General features: G+C 32.1%; 4 protein-coding genes across 6 annotated transcripts; all 4 read left to right on the top strand.

Annotated features, from left to right (window-relative positions):
- The first annotated feature begins 12 nt into the window (after positions 1-12).
- ND-B17 (NADH dehydrogenase (ubiquinone) B17 subunit) lies at positions 13-3,899 on the top strand. Its single transcript, XM_080154298.1, has 6 exons — positions 13-150; positions 415-503; positions 1,569-1,646; positions 2,544-2,615; positions 2,948-3,086; positions 3,683-3,899. The coding sequence occupies exons 1-6, from the start codon at positions 13-15 to the stop codon at positions 3,734-3,736; spliced, it is 570 nt and encodes a 189-aa protein (XP_080010424.1). The 3' UTR covers positions 3,737-3,899.
- LOC145314399 (rRNA N(6)-adenosine-methyltransferase ZCCHC4) lies at positions 3,862-10,892 on the top strand. Its single transcript, XM_080154285.1, has 12 exons — positions 3,862-3,969; positions 4,548-4,761; positions 5,237-5,386; positions 5,470-5,546; positions 6,798-6,904; positions 7,052-7,190; positions 7,560-7,671; positions 7,874-7,930; positions 8,046-8,116; positions 8,647-8,755; positions 9,612-10,160; positions 10,762-10,892. The coding sequence occupies exons 1-11, from the start codon at positions 3,920-3,922 to the stop codon at positions 10,092-10,094; spliced, it is 1,569 nt and encodes a 522-aa protein (XP_080010411.1). The 5' UTR covers positions 3,862-3,919; the 3' UTR covers positions 10,095-10,160; positions 10,762-10,892.
- A 1,460-nt stretch (positions 10,893-12,352) lies between these two features.
- Positions 12,353-15,416, top strand: LOC145314410 (uncharacterized). The gene is made up of 6 exons (XM_080154304.1): positions 12,353-12,379; positions 12,841-12,944; positions 13,349-13,421; positions 14,247-14,349; positions 14,545-14,623; positions 15,070-15,416. Exons 3-6 carry the CDS (start codon positions 13,359-13,361, stop codon positions 15,149-15,151), a joined length of 327 nt encoding a protein of 108 aa, XP_080010430.1. The 5' UTR covers positions 12,353-12,379; positions 12,841-12,944; positions 13,349-13,358; the 3' UTR covers positions 15,152-15,416.
- LOC145314412 (zinc finger protein 706-like) lies at positions 15,416-17,333 on the top strand. 3 transcript variants are annotated; one of them, XM_080154305.1, is made up of 4 exons: positions 15,416-15,548; positions 15,958-15,999; positions 16,270-16,378; positions 16,691-17,333. In XM_080154305.1, the coding sequence occupies exons 1-3, from the start codon at positions 15,447-15,449 to the stop codon at positions 16,357-16,359; spliced, it is 234 nt and encodes a 77-aa protein (XP_080010431.1). In that variant the 5' UTR covers positions 15,416-15,446; the 3' UTR covers positions 16,360-16,378; positions 16,691-17,333. The 3 variants fall into 3 exon arrangements, with proteins under 3 accessions (XP_080010431.1, XP_080010432.1, XP_080010433.1); XM_080154306.1 differs by having other exon boundaries at positions 16,270-16,383; positions 16,692-17,333; XM_080154307.1 differs by having other exon boundaries at positions 16,270-16,401; positions 16,692-17,333.
- Positions 17,334-17,348: the final 15 nt, after the last annotated feature.

The raw sequence follows: 17,348 nt of genomic DNA, 5'->3' as shown, positions 1-17,348 counted from the left end.
TCACGCATCAAAATGGGTGTCGCCGACGAAAATTGGGGATCTAAGAAACGTGACCTGTATTCTATGTTCGGTGACCAGAGGAGGCGTGTAGCCCCCGGCCTGTATGAGGAAATTGATAGGCAATGGAGACAAAAATATCTTCAGGCTAATGTAAGTTATTTTTTTAGCAATTAACCTGATATATTTAGCTGATAATTCTTTGAATTTTATTTTTTAATGTGTTATTTTGAGAGGCATTCTATTTTTGTAAAGGGACTTTTATCTAATATAAAGCATTTCGTTAAACGAATTCAAGATTAATAACATCTTTTCTCAATAAAAGGACTTAGGTTACTTTATAGGACATTTTATGGTTTTATCTATAAACTAAAAAAATATAAAAATGTAAAACTTTTTTTATTAATATTTATTTAGATGTGGACAAAGAAAGACATGTCCTATCATTTATTCCACCTGTGGGACAACCCAGAATTCCGCAAGGACAGGCTTAATATTTTTAGAAGGTACGTGCTGACTGACAGTTTAGTTTTGTAATGACTGGCTATACATGTAATGATTTAAGTAAAAACTTTTTTTTATTATTTGGCAATTGACTATGACAGCTGTTCTACTTCAATAAATCTTTTCAAGAAGATTTAATAGTATGTCAATGTGTATTAAATAAAAATCATTTATTTTATGTTATTCATTTGGTTAATTCGACAAATCTACCCTCGGCTTGCTTGCGAGCCACTAAACTAGCTAATCTCAATAAAATAATAAGGTTATCTAACTTAACAGAGTAAATTATACTTTTGTAGAAATACCATATCATAGAGTGATCAACACAGTTTAATTAAACATGTTATTTTTATTTGATAAGTCCAATACACAGTGTTTCATGTCAAGAACAATCTTCAGTTGGATAAATAAAAATACATGATGCTTTAATGAGCATAAATTCTATACTGTTTATTAAAAACAAAAGATGATTTTTTTCTTGCAGTGGAGGTAAGGAACGAGTGGGGGGGGGGTTATATTGCATAATAAAAAGGGAAAGGTGGTGAGGTATTTAAATTTTAGCATTTAAACTATGACTAATGTTTCTTATTTAACACATGAAAAGGCAATATGTACTTTGTAGTAATGAATATTATGCATGATATATATAAAAAAATTGCTTTGATATGGCCATATAAGGTTAAGTTTGGTCCAGTAAGTACTTTTTTCGATGTATGCAGTGGTTCAAGACTTCATTTCTCATGTTGAGTGATGTTGTGGTTGATTTTGAAGCATGGGCAATGGAAACACATTCTGTCAGGCATAATTGGCATTTCTTGAAGTTTTGGTTGTAAGTCGTTGCAAGGGCTTTTATTGACCATTTTAGGCTGTGTGGCTTGTTCTGTTCTTTAAGCTTTGAAATGCAGTCAGAGAGCTTGGTACCATTGTTGTTGTGTCTAAATGAGTGCAAGTGTTTGTAGTATCTGTTTTTAAAAGGTCCAGATGACAGCCCTATATATTGGTATTTAGTTTGACCCCCTTTGTAAATTTTTTATGTGATGTATAAAAAACTATAATTTTATTTTTAGAATCTGGCAGGCTCCTGGAGAGGCTTTTGAGCACGCACTTCGTCCTATTCTGGGCATGGAGCACGCCTTTACCACCAAGTAAGCATATAGTTATTATATCCATAAGCAGCGCATTAAGATGAATGCTAAACTAAAGGGAATGTAATTAATTTCTTTATATAAATAGAGGGGTGTCCGTCGGAAACTGTTTTTTTTAAACTCTTATTACTCCCTTAATATTTGAGCTATCTTATTAAAATAAAAAGTATTTGGCAGCCTGCTTCTGACCATTTTATGAAATAGCGATGAAAAATCCACAAGTTAACAGAAAAAAATCTCCAAGAACTGTGAGAAAGAACTGGCATTGAAGTCTAATGTTAAGAAATCTGGTATATTTCAGATTCTTGTGTGCATTTGAAGCGAGCTCAAATGAAAAATAAATAAAGAAGACCTATATTATGCTTATTTTTACATTTTGTTCACTTATAGTACACCTCAGATTCTTCAATATTGTTAATTTATTGTTTGCCATGTCAAGCCGGTTCTATTGGTATGCTTAGCAAGTCTGAGCAATCAGCCGTTTGGGCCCTAACTAATCTAAAAGTCCACAAAGCAAATATTTTCTGCTGGGTTAGTCTAAATTCAATAAAATCAACCTCTTATGTACTACCTCGTAGATTTTTTCCTGTTTATTTTGTGGACTTTTCATCGTTACCCCATAAAATGAACAGTAGTAGGCTGCCAAAAACTTTTAATTTTACTAAGATACCTCAAATATTAAGTGAGTAATAAGCGTTTTTTAAAAATCAGTTTCTGACGGACACCCTGTAGAACTATTCGTCTATTCAGTATTCCCTCAAATATTTACCAAAGGCAGTATTTTAATTTTCTATATTGGAAAAGATTTATTTATCGTTCATTTTTTATTCCAACTTTTTGTTTAAAGATAATTGTATGGTATTTTCGACGTCCAATTTGTAATTTATTTCTTTTTAGGTGGGTGACAAGCAAGGTTCTGTGGAGCACCGCTTTCGTTTGGCTTTGCACCTATCAATATTTGTATAACAGGTTAGGAAATATAATGTGAAATATGATTAATACCTAGCTTAAAGTAGATATTATTTATCTATAAGTTTAATTTACGGATTAACAAGAATAAAATTAAAATTATTTTTGTAGAATTTTTTTGTGACTAGCGCTAATTTCATTGGTCCTTTCGTTCATCAAGTAGCAGGGGTGGGTATTCAGTAAAGGGATAGGAGTGGGTATCGCTATTTTACCCCGCTACGATTTTCACTTTATTAAAAAATCTGGTGCAACATCCAAATATTTTTATATTCATTTTTCTTTGACCAAGAATTATCCATTTATATTTTTAAAATCACTGTTATTTTATTCAGAGGTGACTGGACCAAGCAGACTGGCTTCAGAGCCCAGACCTCCAAGCGTATGACCGTACCCGAGGATGCATCCTTCCCCCTGCCCAACCCAGACTTGGAACGTGGCGGCCCCAGCGATTACTATGACATGGGATTTAAGGTAAGCAATAAGCATTGATGATCAATTACCATTGTTTCGCAATAAATATTTAAAAATCAAATGCAAGAAAGATGTATTAAGAGATTTTTTGGTATGTAGTAAGGTCCTAGGATATATGTAGAAATTTCTTGTCCTATTAATTTTGATTACTTACATAGTAAGTTCAGGGGTGTATATTCTGCACAAGATTTATTTTTTTTCCCCTGCTACAAATTTTTTTATTTTTTTTCCCCCCTACATTTTTCTTAAAAAGTAGGGGGGGAAATAGATAAATATTTAAAGAACTCTATATTTTATTTATTTTATCCCTCCTATTACACATTTTTTTAGTTTTTTTAACCAAGGAGGGGGGCGAAATGGAAAAAATGTTTTCAGTTTTCTTAATTTTTACATTTTTTTTTCCTCCAACCACTTATTTTTTATTTCCCCCCCCCCCCCCCCCCTGAGCCGGGGATCCCATGCAGAATATACACCCCTGAGTAAGTTTTGGCGAAGTTGGCAATAAATGCCCCCCCCCCCCCCACACACACACATTTTCCGATTAAGTTAGTAAATAAAAATTAGGGAAATTAGAATAACTAATATCTTTATTGTAGAAACACCCCGCTGCCTCTGAGTTGAAGCCAAGCCTTCCCGTCAAATGGGATTAATTTTCCTCACTGGTTTGTCTCTGTAGTTCAAAGTATAGTTGATTCATTTCTGTTATTATTATGCAACTCGCCCCAAGAAGAATATATATTATTAACATTTTAAGTTATCCTTAGTCACGTAAAGATTATACCACATAAAATTACAAATTCTGAATTTTTCAGATTTAATGATTTAGAAAAAAAATGTACAGAAAAACTGAGGTTATTGTAGATGGATTAGCAAATAATCCAAAGTAAGTTGCATTTTTATATATTTTCAGATACAATGTATAGTTATCATTTGAAAAATACACTTCTTAATACCTAGTGCAGTTGTTATATTTAAGATCACAGTGCTACTTTAAGAAGGCTGGTTTTTACATTCTCAAGTTTTATTTCTTATAAATAAAGCCATTTATTTAAACTATATTTGTGACCATGGCCCCATTAACAGAAGCACTGTTAGTCCTTGTGCTTATATGGCCAAAAACATCTGACATTGTTTTGGTCAGGATTTACGCTATATATTTCATTTTGACACTCAAATCATGCAATGATAATTTATCTTTCTATATGAACAGTGGAAAAATTCTGTGTGTTTTATAAGTTGATCTTTTTAGTTCATTATAACCTGAGAACTTTGGTAGAAAAAGTAACTAAACCTCTTGGCATTTACTAGGGGTTTAGCTTCTTTAGGTTCTTAGTGTTTAGACTCCAGAGGTAGTCCTGGAATAGGACTTGATAATGTTGTGTACTTGTGTAGCCATTAGGGCCAGCGTTTTAGCAAGTATAAATTGTCGAGCTGTTTCATGGGAACACTTTAATATTTCAGGTGTGTCCACGGCCCAACTGTGCTATTCAAGGACACCATCAAAGGCAAGGAACGAGAATTCTACGCATGCTCTGCGTACAGGGACAAGAAATTATGCGACTTTCACATGGCCAAGGATGACAAAATTACGGCGGGAAAAATTTTTAAATGGAAGGAATGCTTGAAGGAGTTTATGGATGGAAAAGATCACGAGGCTTGTTATCAGAAAATGAAGGTAAAAACTTATTCTAAAATATCTAGGTACTAAATTAGAATATAACATAGAAACCATGATTTTAATATTTTAAACGTTTGGAAGATTAATTTATAAGGTTCAAAACAATTTTGACTAATTGGCCTTCTGATAACAATAATGTTCTGGCCATTACAATATTTTTTCGAGGTTCTAAATTGATAGGATAATTTCAACATAGGGTTTTTGGTATTCGGTTTTTTTTATTATAAGGGAGGAAGGTTACATTGAAGTTGAACTGCAAATTAAACTGGCATTTAAAGTTTAATAATCAAGAAGTTTGCTTGCTTTGGGTATTTTGAATAAACCATAATTGTTTGGTTTAAACTTGCGATGTCAAAATTTTTAAACCATTAATTTCTTTTTATAGAGTGGGTAATTTGTATTATCAATGTATCGACGATTGTCTTATCCCTTAAGATCCCTGCGAATCAACGTATAGTATTTAAAAATTTAGGAGTTTAAGACTGCTGCTGGTACAGAAACTGGACATTATTGCCAGTCATGTGGAGTATTTATTGACCGACAAGCTACGGGTCAACATAAAGACCACCCCATTACAAACTTGAAGCCTGAACATTTGACAAATCCTCTAAATTTGCTCCAGGTATTATAATTCCATTAGCATAGGTATAACTTAATTAAGTTTTTAAAGTCCTACTACTGTTGTGTTATTATGTTTTTTTTCAGGCTAAAACTGGTAGTAAGCGAGAGGCGCAATATTTTTTCACAAATGAATCTTCCAAGTATTTAGAGGAATGCATTAGGAATACATTTTCTCATTTAATTTTTTTGTATGAGAAGTAATTTTATTTACCTACTAAGGGCAAGGAACCAGGGTTCTGGCAATCTATTAAATTGGATTTCTTATTTCGTACTTACGAAGACGGATAAGGCATTTAAACTAAATTCCTAATTTTTTTTTTTAGGGATGGCAATCCGTCAAATTTTTGGACCAGATTCGGATTCTTACAAGAATCCGTCCAAAAAATGGCGAATTCTTATTTTTGGCGGATTCGGATTCTTGATTCTGGCAATATTTTAAAAGGCTTTTATTAAAAATTTAAGTGCTACATATGTCCTAAAAAATTATGTTCTTAGTGGTCTTTATAATTCACTTCCGATAATCGAACCAGATTTTAAAAGATATTATATATAATGATGATAATCTTTGCCTTCAAAAAGGGGGAGTTGAACGAAAAAACTCAAGACGCTAAAGGGGTAGTTTCACGAAATGCATTTGAACTTAATTTAGTGAACCGCATATTTTATCCTGGTTAAATGGTTAAACTACACTTATATGGCATATATTTGAAAAAAATTCAATTTTCTACCACGTAGTTAAAATATCAAGACTTGAAAATCGTCTTTTTTTAATTTAGTGAACCGCATATTTTATCCTGGTTAAATGGTTAAACTACATTTATATGGCATATATTTGAAAAATTTTCAATTTTCTACCACGTAGTTTTTAAAATATCAAGACTTGAAAATCGTCTTTTTAAATTGCATATATCACAAAAAGACAATTTTCAGGTCTTGATATTTTAATAACTACGTGGTAGAAAATTGAATTAATTTCAAATATATGCTATTTTAATGTAGTTTTCCCCATTAACTAAGAAAAAATATGCGGTTCACTAAATTAAGTTCAAATGCATTTCGTGAAACTACCCCTTTAGCCTACCAATTAAGAATCCGAATCTGCTATTAAAAAACGGATTCCGGATTCGGATTCCAAAATTGCCTAAAAATTGGGCGGATTCGGATACGGATTGCCAACCCTACTTTTTTTTACCTTTTCAAAAATCTAAATTAAATAATAGAATATAACCAAAATCTAAAATATTGTATAAATAAAATATTTTGGGGTATCCAATTTTTCGATTGTCCAACATATTAGATTTTTGTAGTAGTGTCTTATCAAATAGTGATCCATCTAAACTAGATTAGATAAGCTTATTGATATCCCGCTACTGATCAACAATTATATTTGGAATGAGAAAACTATTTAACAGATGTGTAGCCTCAAGTCATGTGATATGTATTGGTTCTCCCAGCATTTTTCAATCTTTGTCAACAGAGTTTAAGAAACGTTTGCTTGACATAGATCACAGGTTTTTGGGTAAGGTTTACTTATTAGTATGTTAAAGAATCGTCCCCTTCTTTTTAATCTCAGTGAATTATTGAATGATATTTAAAAATTGGTCTTTTTTGGTATTCTTCGCTCTTATTTTTCTCTGAATGTCATCATCCTTGTTTTTTTTTCTAGGCCTATACAGTCCGTCAGAATTTATGTGGTTTAACATGATGAACTTTCATTTCTTCCATGAGAGACAGCCGGATTTGGAGGATTTCTTATCTTTAGCGACCAGTGTTTCCATCGTGTTAGATCCTCCTTTTGGTGCAAGGTATTGAATTATTATAAGCTTAATAAAATATAAACTGTCAAATAAAGATTTATGCAGGGAGGGAGGAGATATTGACTTGGTACCCTTAGTTTTATAAGCACTTCCTCTTACTTGTTGGCTTTAAAATACATTTATCGGTTAACATCTTATCCCTTGTGATCTCTGAGAATAATATTTTTAAAAATAGCCTATCAAAACGATTGATTGAGGATGTATATCAATTTAGCGGTTAATATCTTATCCCTTGTGATCCCTGCTGAGATTAACATTCTAAAAAATGTCCTTCAAATAGCCTTAGTGAAAACAAGGGCAATAATGGTACAACTATTCAGTGTAGCAATTCAATAATATGTATTCTAAACATTCTAGACCTGAGCTGATTGCCTACACATTGAATCAATTCAAAAGCCTTTTGAAAGACAAAGATGTCTGTTTGAATATCTTTTGGGTTTTTCCTTACTTTTTGGAAAAAAAGATACAGGTTAGTGATAATCCTCATATAACAGTAACAGGATGTCTATGTATGTGGATGTGTGTCAATGTGTCTGTCTGTCTGTACCGTAGAATCTCGCTAATCGCTGGACCGTTATGGTTATTCTTTACAGCGAAGCTTCGTATAGATCATTTTATAAGTATTTTGGTGGAGGAAAAACTTATTTACTGATCTCTTTATTATATTTTAGGCGGTTGGACATGATTTGAAAATGTGCCATTATAGAGTTTGTTACACAAATCATAAGGTAAACATTGATCAATTTTAATCCAATATCTGAGAAAACACTCAGACTTAATCTAACTTATTTCTATTAAACTTTTAGGTACACTAATATGTTTCTGAAGTACATATATGCTTAGGAGTTTAGTGGCTCGGAGGAGGGAAGAAAATATGGATCTCCGATTAGAATATTTACCAATGTACCTTTAAGGTAGATATTTATTAAAAGCGTTGAAAAAAGTTATGGGTTGTTTGACAGGGATCGAAAGGGATAAGACAATGGCCGTTAAATTGATGTACATCCCCAATGATGATACACAAAATTACCCCCTCTGTAGATTAGAATTAGTAGTTGAAACGACTGAACGATAAACTTAATAAAACAATCAATCTTAATTTACTGAAGTCCCCAAAGTTGTTCAGTCAATGAATGAGAAAGAGTTATTATAAAACTTTGGGGACTAGTGTTATAAACAGTGTTATATAATTGTCCCCTCTCTCTTTGGTTGTTCGGTCAATTCTTAAAAGGAACTGTAGCATTAAGGCTTAAGTTCAGTTTATTAAGTATTAAACTAGTCAAAGGTCAATAGACTCAATTTATTCTACGAATCTACATACATTTATCAATCATTAATATTTAACTAAATTAAAATAATCTATCAACATCTACTGTGAAAATACGACGAAACTCGCTACTTTGTTTTCTTTAAATTATTTCAATATTGCAATTTTTCTATTTAGTAAACTACCAATGCCCGAGGAAACGGGATACAAGATGTGTAATGAATGCAAATATTTTGTAAGTGCTACTGACGTTCACTGTGAACACTGTAAAAGCTGCACTTCCAAGGTAAACTTTATTCTGTTTTATATTTACCATTTTTTAATAATTTTTTTTGCCCTTTTAAGAGCGTAAACGTAAGGATATACAAATCTCTCTTTGTAAAGGGGGGGGGGGGGGGGGTTTAATGCAACCATCTCGTAATCAGTGAGCAAATGACACTTAGAATTCGAATTTCGGTCTGAACTTTTGCATGAGTAATCCTTATTAGGTCTATTTTCCCTAAATCGAACAAAAGTTGGAAAAGTAACGGCAAGCGGCTCAGCCGTTCAGCCGTTTTTTGCCTATTTTCAGGGTAAATCCATCATCAATTACGCAGGAATCGACTTTTTAAAACATATTTTTGGTTTAATTCATGTTAAATGATAGCAATAACCAATTTTAAAACTTCTAGTACTAACAGCTACCGTCTAGAACCGTTTGATAGCGTTTTGGAGTAGAAAAGAGTATTATGTTGAGAGAGGTTTCGTGACTAATTTGCAGTATAAATATCAAAAAAATGGCAAAATAGCTGAGCCGCCAGCCGTTAGCCGTTACTTTTCCAACTTTTTGTTCGATTTAGGGAAAATAGACCTACCAAGGATTACTCATGCAAAATTATAGATGGGAATTCGAATTTTAAGTGCCATTTGCTCACTGATTACGAGATGGTTGCATTAAAAACCCCCCCCCTTTGTCTGTTTTTAAACTTTGAATGTATGCTCCAAGATATTTTGTAGATGACGGGGTTTAAAGTTGATCAAAAACTCTGCAGGGTCATCAAATGTAACGCCAATTAATTTGGCTGGCCTATAACCTGTTACTGTATTTTAGTGACTTTCAAACTTGTTTTTTTTTTTAAATAACAAAGATTCTTTTCGAACAGGATGGACGACCCTATCATCATTGCCATGCCTGTGCTAGATGCGTCAAAATAACCTACGACCACTGCCTTCTCTGTGATAGATGTCATCTAAAAGGGGGTCAGTGCTCACAAGCTGGCCTGGATGACGATTTTACCGTTGAAACTTCTGTTTTTACCAAACCTCCCGCCAAATCAGCTGTTTATGACAAAGTACCTGCAAAATCAGCTGTTAATAGTAAAATGCCTGGTAAATCAGCTGTTATTGGCAAGAATGGTCAAAAATTCGCTGTTAACGGCAAAAATGGTCAAAAATTCGCTATAAACGGCAAAAATGGCCAAAAACTAGCCGATAATAAGAAGCATCATCAAAATTTCAACAATCAGAAGTTTGATGCAAAAAGAGAGTTCAAAAATCAAAATTCAAACAAACAGAAGTTTGATAGAAAGAGAAAATTTGACAACCAGGGTTGGCAAAATAAGAAAAGTAAAAAGATGAGAAGATGATTTGTTTTTATTTTCAGAAATAAAATGAGAAATAGAGTATCGAGCTTTCTGCTTAAAAATTATCAGGTTAGTAAATAAATTAGATTTTTAAGTTACTATCTTAACTGCAATTAAGGAGGAAGGACAAGTAAATCACAGATAAATTAATCTTATCCCTTTTCTTTCATTTTTCATGATTCAAAATATCATACAAAGTTAAACATACAGGTAAGGATGGTTTTATCTTTTTATTAACACCTTGAAATATCTGGATTCAACCAACTCAAACTGGTTTGTACGACTGTATGTACTTGCATCTAGTTAGTAAAACGTCACAAACTTAACCTATCCAGTTAAGACAGGAGTTAAAACTTGTAAATCAACATGTCTTGTTTATCTCATTTCTTTCTCGGTTTTTGTAGTGAAAAGATTATGTGATTAAAATAAATAGTGTTATATTCTTTTTATTGTTTATTTAATTCTAACTCGAAATTATTAGATCATTACTTAATAAGTTAATATGCCTTTATTTTTCTCTAGGTATTAAGTAACAAAAAAAATTTAAAATATAAATGTTTTAGTTTTTTAATAAATGGATTTGTTTTATATTTTATGATTTATTATCATTTTACTTATAGCTAAACTATCATTTTGTTCAACCAAGTTTTACTATTTATGTATATTTTAGAGTTCAGTGAATCAAGTTCCAATACGAGGATGTGCTCCCTTGCTTCGTGTAAACTTTGTTCCAACATTTTTACCTGTCAGCAATAGTTTTGTATCAAGTAGTCATGTCATGCTTTGCAGACATTTTAACAGGGATCAATATTTTCCATTCTTTAGGGGGAGAGGGAGTTGTTGAAACTCTGTCTGAAATAAATGTTTACTTTACTTTTACCGTATAAATAACAAATTTAAAGTGCTACAATTATATATGTATTACTAGCGACTACGCCCCTAGCATCTAGGGACTCTGAAGGACAGAGAGGGGCTAGAAAAATAGCTTAAAACCATCCAACGACCTTTATCTGAAAATAAGATAGCCTAAAATCATCACAGGGCCCATATGAAGCCTTCTTAAAATAGATAACCCAATCGGTTCAGTAGTTGTTGAGATATTAAGTTTCAGACAAAAAAAAACCTGACTTCTTTATATTATAGGATGTACTACTTAGCCAATGTATAAAATGATGCGTAAAGCTAAATAGATATTAAATTCAAAATTCATTTTTATGTCCAATGGCTTGCGACAATTAGGTGTAAGGGAGGTGTCTTCCTTAAAATAAAAGAGGGTAGTTCTTTCTTTCCCGTTTTCACCCCCTGTCAAAACACTGTATACTTTTATTAATAAATCTAATACAACTAGATATTAGATGAATTAAATGATATGGAAAATATACGAATATGCAATTTAACAGTAATAGTAGAGATGACAGGATAATCCCAGAACTCATGGAGTTTCCAAACATTACTCTGCCCAAGCTTTCACACGCTTTGAGGTAAGTTCGATCTTTGATGCTTGTCTCAGTCGACCTGTTATCACTTATCAGTCTTTTAAAACATCAAATGTAAACCATTCATTTTAAAAGCCAAGCTTTTCTAAAACTAGGGCCTGTGCATACGTTTGTGAACCGGTTTGCTCTTTCGTTAATTTAGACATGTTAGAATCGTCCTATCGATAACAAACTTTGCATGTTGATTCCTGTAGCAGCTAGGAACAATTTAGATGGCATAGCAACTTTATACTAGTTACAATTAAGTCCATAAGTCTATAAAAAAAAATAGCTGATTTTAGATATCAAGAGATGGATTTTGCAACAAATCTATTAATATACAATTCAGTTTCGTCTTATAAATTAATAGGTACTCTGCGTATCAAATTGACAATCTACAAGTGTTTATGTTTGTCTGCTTTACCGTCGAATTTTAAAGCTTTGATTTCATGGAAAATAACTTCTATATGATGTAAGGTTTCGTGATTACTTATAAAAATTGAAGTATTTATTACACGTGTTTTATACATAAAATGATGAAATAATTGCATTCTAATTAATTTGCAATAGTGTTACTATTTTCTTCATAGTTACCTATAAGAAACCACTTAAAAGTAATTTTCTAAAGAAACTTTTTTTTCTTGCAATGATAGGTACCTTATCATAATAAAATGTAATGTTTTTAATGCAAAAAGTACCTCAAAAAAACTATGTTAATGTATTTTAGGAATAAGTTTTTGGCGATGACATTAATCCGTCCATATTTTGACAAGGAGTTTAGTCTGAAAGAGTTTTCCCAAGGTGCCAAGGAAGGAATGATAATGCATATAAATATTCAATTTCTGACAATTTCGTCATTTTTTTTATTTTCGAGAATTGAAAGGTTCCCTATAAAATTCCCTTTTTCATTGGCTCATAGAAGGGCCGAAAGAATTAATTTTTTTTATATTTTTTTTTGTGAAAAAATGTCTAACAAGATACCTACCATACATATGATTTTTCAGTATGGCCCTAAACCGGTTCTAATCCAGCGGACACTAAGCAGTTTGCAATTTATACTGGAAAATAAGTTTCCAATGAAAATATATTTTTCTAAACAGTCGTTTAAACTTTTCCATCCATAATTTTTATCTGCAGAAGGGGTGTTTTGTTTATTGTAATTGGCATTTTACCGTAATTTATCTTCCATTGTGTTATCCCTGCTTTATCCATGCTATTAATTTTAATGAACTTTAATATTATATTAATATTTGGTGCATTATTAAATGAATTAGTTTGCTGCAGTACAAATCTCCCAAAGTTTAAGTAATGGAGACCTGGATGAATTGGAGGGATTGTGCACCCCTGAGTGTGTTAACATTGTTTCCAAAAATTTAAGGTTAGTTACATTTAGTTTTTAACTTTTCCATCAATTCTTCCTAAACTTACTATTTTCGTCATATGATATGTATGGAATTGAGGCCTTCAAAACAATGATACCAAATTTTTTATGTGCAAAAAATTATGAAGGATCATGGAAAGAAAACGAAGTAGCGGGTTTCATCATTTTTTTACAGTTGCTCTTCTCCTACTTATAGGCCCCTGCAGGGGGCACTAAACCTGCGGGGCAATCATTAACATTTACCTAACCTAAAAAACCTATCAAAACTACTGTAAAAGTACAACGAAACCCGTTACTTCATTTTCTTTTCATATTCCAAATATTCTAATCATCAAAATCATGTTAAAATTGTGTCGTACAATGTAACTCATTTTATAATATAATTTCAATATTTTTTTTAGTTTGTTCACAATGAAACAGCGTTCAGAGTTAAATCTAGAACTAGATGATATATATTTTAGTTTTCCATATCAGGTATATTATTTTGTGTTAGCCAGGGAAACGGGGCCGTTTGATTTTGATGCAGCTCAGGACTCTGGCTTCGGCTCCTTCCTAAATTGAAGAAAAACTAATAAATAAAATTTTCCAAGTTTATTTTTTACTTGTTAAGGTTTTAAGCGTTCATTTTTTCAGAAAATGGACTTGAAACTCTTAAGAGGGTTTCTAAATTATAAAATTTAAAGTTTAAACATTAGGGTTAATCAAGGTATAAATAATTTTTTTCCAGATATTTTTTTAGCTACCCTCGGAGCTGGAGCCGCTCTGAAAATAACGGCTCCGGCTCCAGCAAAATATGGCGGCTCCGGTTCCGCATCCCTTCTTTTTAGGATACAACACGAGATTTTATTTTGGTGTATCTCTTATTTAAATCATGCTTAATTGTGCATGATTATTATAGTCGGGTCATTTGCATGCTTAATTGTGCATGATTATTATAGTCGGGTCATTTCCACATGTTTTGGGCCAATGCATTCCCCCTACTCTAACTATTTATGTCGTACACATGGTAACCTGACATATAAAGCATTTATAACGTCTTCGTTTATAACGTGACGTTGGTCAAGATTCGCACCTATTACCTTCCTAGCAACAAGGGGATGCACTACGTGTTACGCTTAAAAGCGCATCTACTCCATTTTTCTTGTCCATGATTTTTGGAATCACTCATAGTTATACAATACACAAAGTTAAGTTTCTAAATAATGTCATATATTTAAGTATCTAGACTCATTTACTGGAGCCAGATTGTAATATTGTTGTTGTGCTACCTTACATATGGACATAATTATCCTTGTTTAGATAGGCATAATGATGGACGATGAACCAGACAGTAATGGTAACTACGGCCGCCAGGTGGAGTGTACCTGGGTGGCTCATTCCTTCAAAAATTATATTGGAATAAGTAAGGATTCAACTTTTTAAAGAAAAACTACTTTACATTTTCATTTGTTTGCCTGTCTGCAAAGGATTGGTATCGTGAATTAAGTACATATTTTAACAATGAATACCTTTTTTGTTGGCCAGTCTAAAAGTTATCCTTGTCATAGTCGTGTATGATTACCATTCTTTTATGTTTGTAAAAATTTGTTTTTTCTAGTGGAGGATTTGAATGGTAATCCAAAGAAATTGAAGGAACATTTGGACGAATATGGTGGTCCCACAGTTCTGAATTTTAGGTTGGTAGATTTTAGATTTTTAGTACATAATAACTAGTCCATAGATAGTGAGTGTTTGTCCGTATGGCACTCTTGTAAAAAAAGTACTTTTGGCTGTTGAAATGCATAAAAAATATCCTTGACACTTTTATTTTGATGACATTGATTCTATCTTTACATTTACAATATTTTCTTTGTCTACTGTATAATATTTTTATTGTTTTTCGACTGCTTTCTAATGATGTTTTCAAACTCGTATAGGGAGAGGCCACTTAAAAATGAAATAATCTACTTTTCTTTAATATTGACAAGCATACGTTCGATTCTTTTTTTTTATTTAAGATTGTGTTTCGAGTTTTTAGTTATTTACCTCAATTAACCTTTTAATCTGCACTTTAACAATCGGTTAATCATTCATTTTTAAAGAGTAGCTTTGCTACAATTAAGTAAATACGTTTTTTATTTAGGTTTATCCGTGACTTTACAAAGAACGTGGAGGATTCTTGGACTGTTAATGCGTTGAATTATTTTAAACTTCATGAAATTTGATTTTCTGTGATAAATATTTCCTATCCATTTTGTAAATTGACTTAATTTTGTTTAAAACTAAAGAAAACATACTTTGGCCAAACTTGAAAGTTCTAATGAAAGTATTTGATATGGGCATGATTTTTTTATGCATCCTTAACTTTGCAATGCAAACTGTTCAATTAAAATAATCTATCAATGAAATCTTGTAATATGAAGGTTAAGAATTTTTATCCTTTTAATCTAATATTATTGTTCCCAAAATTTATTGCATTTTCATTGCAGACATTAATCCCAACTTACTAAAAAATCCAAAATGGCCCGTGGACAGCAAAAGATTCAGTCCCAGCAGAAGGCTGCTGAGAAGCAGGCCAAGATGAAGAAGCAGGCTGGACACAGCGCCAATGACCAGAAGAAGGTGAGCACAAATTTCCCTTTATTGTGATTTAGAAAATATTCTTTTAAAGTTTTCTTATATCAGATTATTAGCATAAATATCTTTCCTTCAAGGCAGGTCTTCGATATCGATTAATATCCACTAAATTAGAACAGGTTCTCAGCCATACCATCAAACATAGCATTGTATTAAAGACAATTTTCAACAAATATTAAAATAAAATTCATAAGATTAAAACTTGCTTTGTTATCCAGGGCCTAACAAAACTAATTTTAATCTTATAATTTTTTATTTTAATACCCGCGGAAACCTGTTCATAATACGATGTGATAAATAACTATTCCCTTTTTATATAGTTTTTGCGGCTCAAGTAGCTTTTAAGTTGAAAAAAAGGAGCTGAACTTTGTAAAATATATTCCTTTTATTTTAGGCTGCAATGGCTGCTTTGAAATCAACCTGCGCCATCTGCAAGGTAATATTTCAGTAAAGGAGGAGATAATGGTATCGTTATTTTAGTAGTCAGCTGGTAGAAACATTGTTGTCATTGTATTAAGGTATATGAGAATGTCACAATATCCACGATCTCTATATTCATTAGGACAACTAACCTAAAAATCCATATGGTATGAAAATGTTTATTGTTGCGCCTGTTTAGGATTTTAAAAGTTTACATTATAACGTCAATCATTGTACAAATAGAAAGAAAAAAGTATACCTAATTCAATTATCGTGTGATTTTTAGGCTCTGATGCCTGATCCCAAGACCTACAAGCAGCATTTCGAGAACAAGCACCCCAAGAACGAGCTCCCCGCTGAGCTCAAGGAGGTCTAATTCATCAGTGCCTACTTCAATCAGGAAACCTTTTCATTTCAGGTTAAATGCGCCGAATCAAATTTTGTACTATTATTTTAAGATAATTTGCCTTAAATTTGTTAGTCTGTTATACCTAAGGGACAAAGTATAGTTTTCAAACATTACACCATAACTCTTCCATAGAAGGTTTTCCCAAATTAAAGGGTATAGACAGGATGTGAAAAAGTTAATTTGTATAAACGAATGCAGAATTACATTGTAGATGATTTGATTTTAAAAATGCTGTTTTTATTGCCTTAATAATTTTTTCCTAATGTTCCAACTTTTGAAATGAAAATGTTATTATTCAGATCCATGACTGACAGAACAGGACTCGCAAACTGATGTTTTACCCGTCTTCTATACTACTAAAATTATATTCCGCACATCTCCCCACACCCATCATGTTGACATGCAGACCTTCACCAGATCATAATCCTAAAATTTAAACTTCTCTAATCTCATCAACTTATTCTTCCGAAGCATTTTAAAACTCTCAGTGTTTTTCCTTTTTTAGCCTTTTCCGCCTCCAATAAGTCTTTTCGCTAATTCTATTTATATCCTATTTAGTATTTCCTCCATTTTTTCGCAATCCAACAACCTCAATGATATTTTAAAAAAACTATACCTGTCCCACAATCTATTTTTGCCTCTCCGCAATCCAATAAACCCCAAGCTCTACTATAATGCTTCCGCCATTTTGATTTTTAACTCCCGCGCTTTTTTGGTCCTCTAGCAAGCATGTCAACCCTTGTGTATAAATAGAATCATCATTTACTTCAGTTTTCTAGTTACATAAACTTGCTAATAATGCTGATAAAATAATTCATCATCGTATAAATAATCTTGTATGTGTTCCACCTTTGATTATATTTTGATATTTTTCTTTTTAATTTTTTCTACAATTTTGCTCTATGCTTTTTTTATTATTAATAAATTCAATGTTTTTTATGTATTCTTTGTAAGGA

Source organism: Acartia tonsa, chromosome 3 (genome assembly GCF_053477335.1).
Source record: "Acartia tonsa isolate MP-2025a chromosome 3, ASM5347733v1, whole genome shotgun sequence".
Lineage (NCBI taxonomy): Eukaryota > Metazoa > Arthropoda > Copepoda > Calanoida > Acartiidae > Acartia > Acartia tonsa.
Note: the sequence above shows the minus strand (reverse complement) of the source record. Positions and strands in the feature narration are given on the sequence as shown.

Coding starts and splice junctions, on each gene's coding strand:
- ND-B17 (XM_080154298.1), top strand. CDS start 13: ATGGGTGTCGCCGACGAAAATTGGGGATCTAAGAAACGTGACCTGTAT. Junction 1,647..2,543: donor GAGCACGCCTTTACCACCAA/GTAAGCATATAG, acceptor ATTTCTTTTTAG/GTGGGTGACAAGCAAGGTTC. Junction 2,616..2,947: donor TATCAATATTTGTATAACAG/GTTAGGAAATAT, acceptor TATTTTATTCAG/AGGTGACTGGACCAAGCAGA.
- LOC145314399 (XM_080154285.1), top strand. CDS start 3,920: ATGTACAGAAAAACTGAGGTTATTGTAGATGGATTAGCAAATAATCCA. Junction 3,970..4,547: donor GGATTAGCAAATAATCCAAA/GTAAGTTGCATT, acceptor TTAATATTTCAG/GTGTGTCCACGGCCCAACTG. Junction 5,547..6,797: donor TATTTAGAGGAATGCATTAG/GAATACATTTTC, acceptor ACTATTTAACAG/ATGTGTAGCCTCAAGTCATG.
- LOC145314410 (XM_080154304.1), top strand. CDS start 13,359: ATGAAACAGCGTTCAGAGTTAAATCTAGAACTAGATGATATATATTTT. Junction 14,350..14,544: donor CAAAAATTATATTGGAATAA/GTAAGGATTCAA, acceptor TGTTTTTTCTAG/TGGAGGATTTGAATGGTAAT. Junction 14,624..15,069: donor CCCACAGTTCTGAATTTTAG/GTTGGTAGATTT, acceptor TTTTTTATTTAG/GTTTATCCGTGACTTTACAA.
- LOC145314412 (XM_080154305.1), top strand. CDS start 15,447: ATGGCCCGTGGACAGCAAAAGATTCAGTCCCAGCAGAAGGCTGCTGAG. Junction 15,549..15,957: donor GCGCCAATGACCAGAAGAAG/GTGAGCACAAAT, acceptor CTTTTATTTTAG/GCTGCAATGGCTGCTTTGAA. Junction 16,000..16,269: donor CAACCTGCGCCATCTGCAAG/GTAATATTTCAG, acceptor TGTGATTTTTAG/GCTCTGATGCCTGATCCCAA.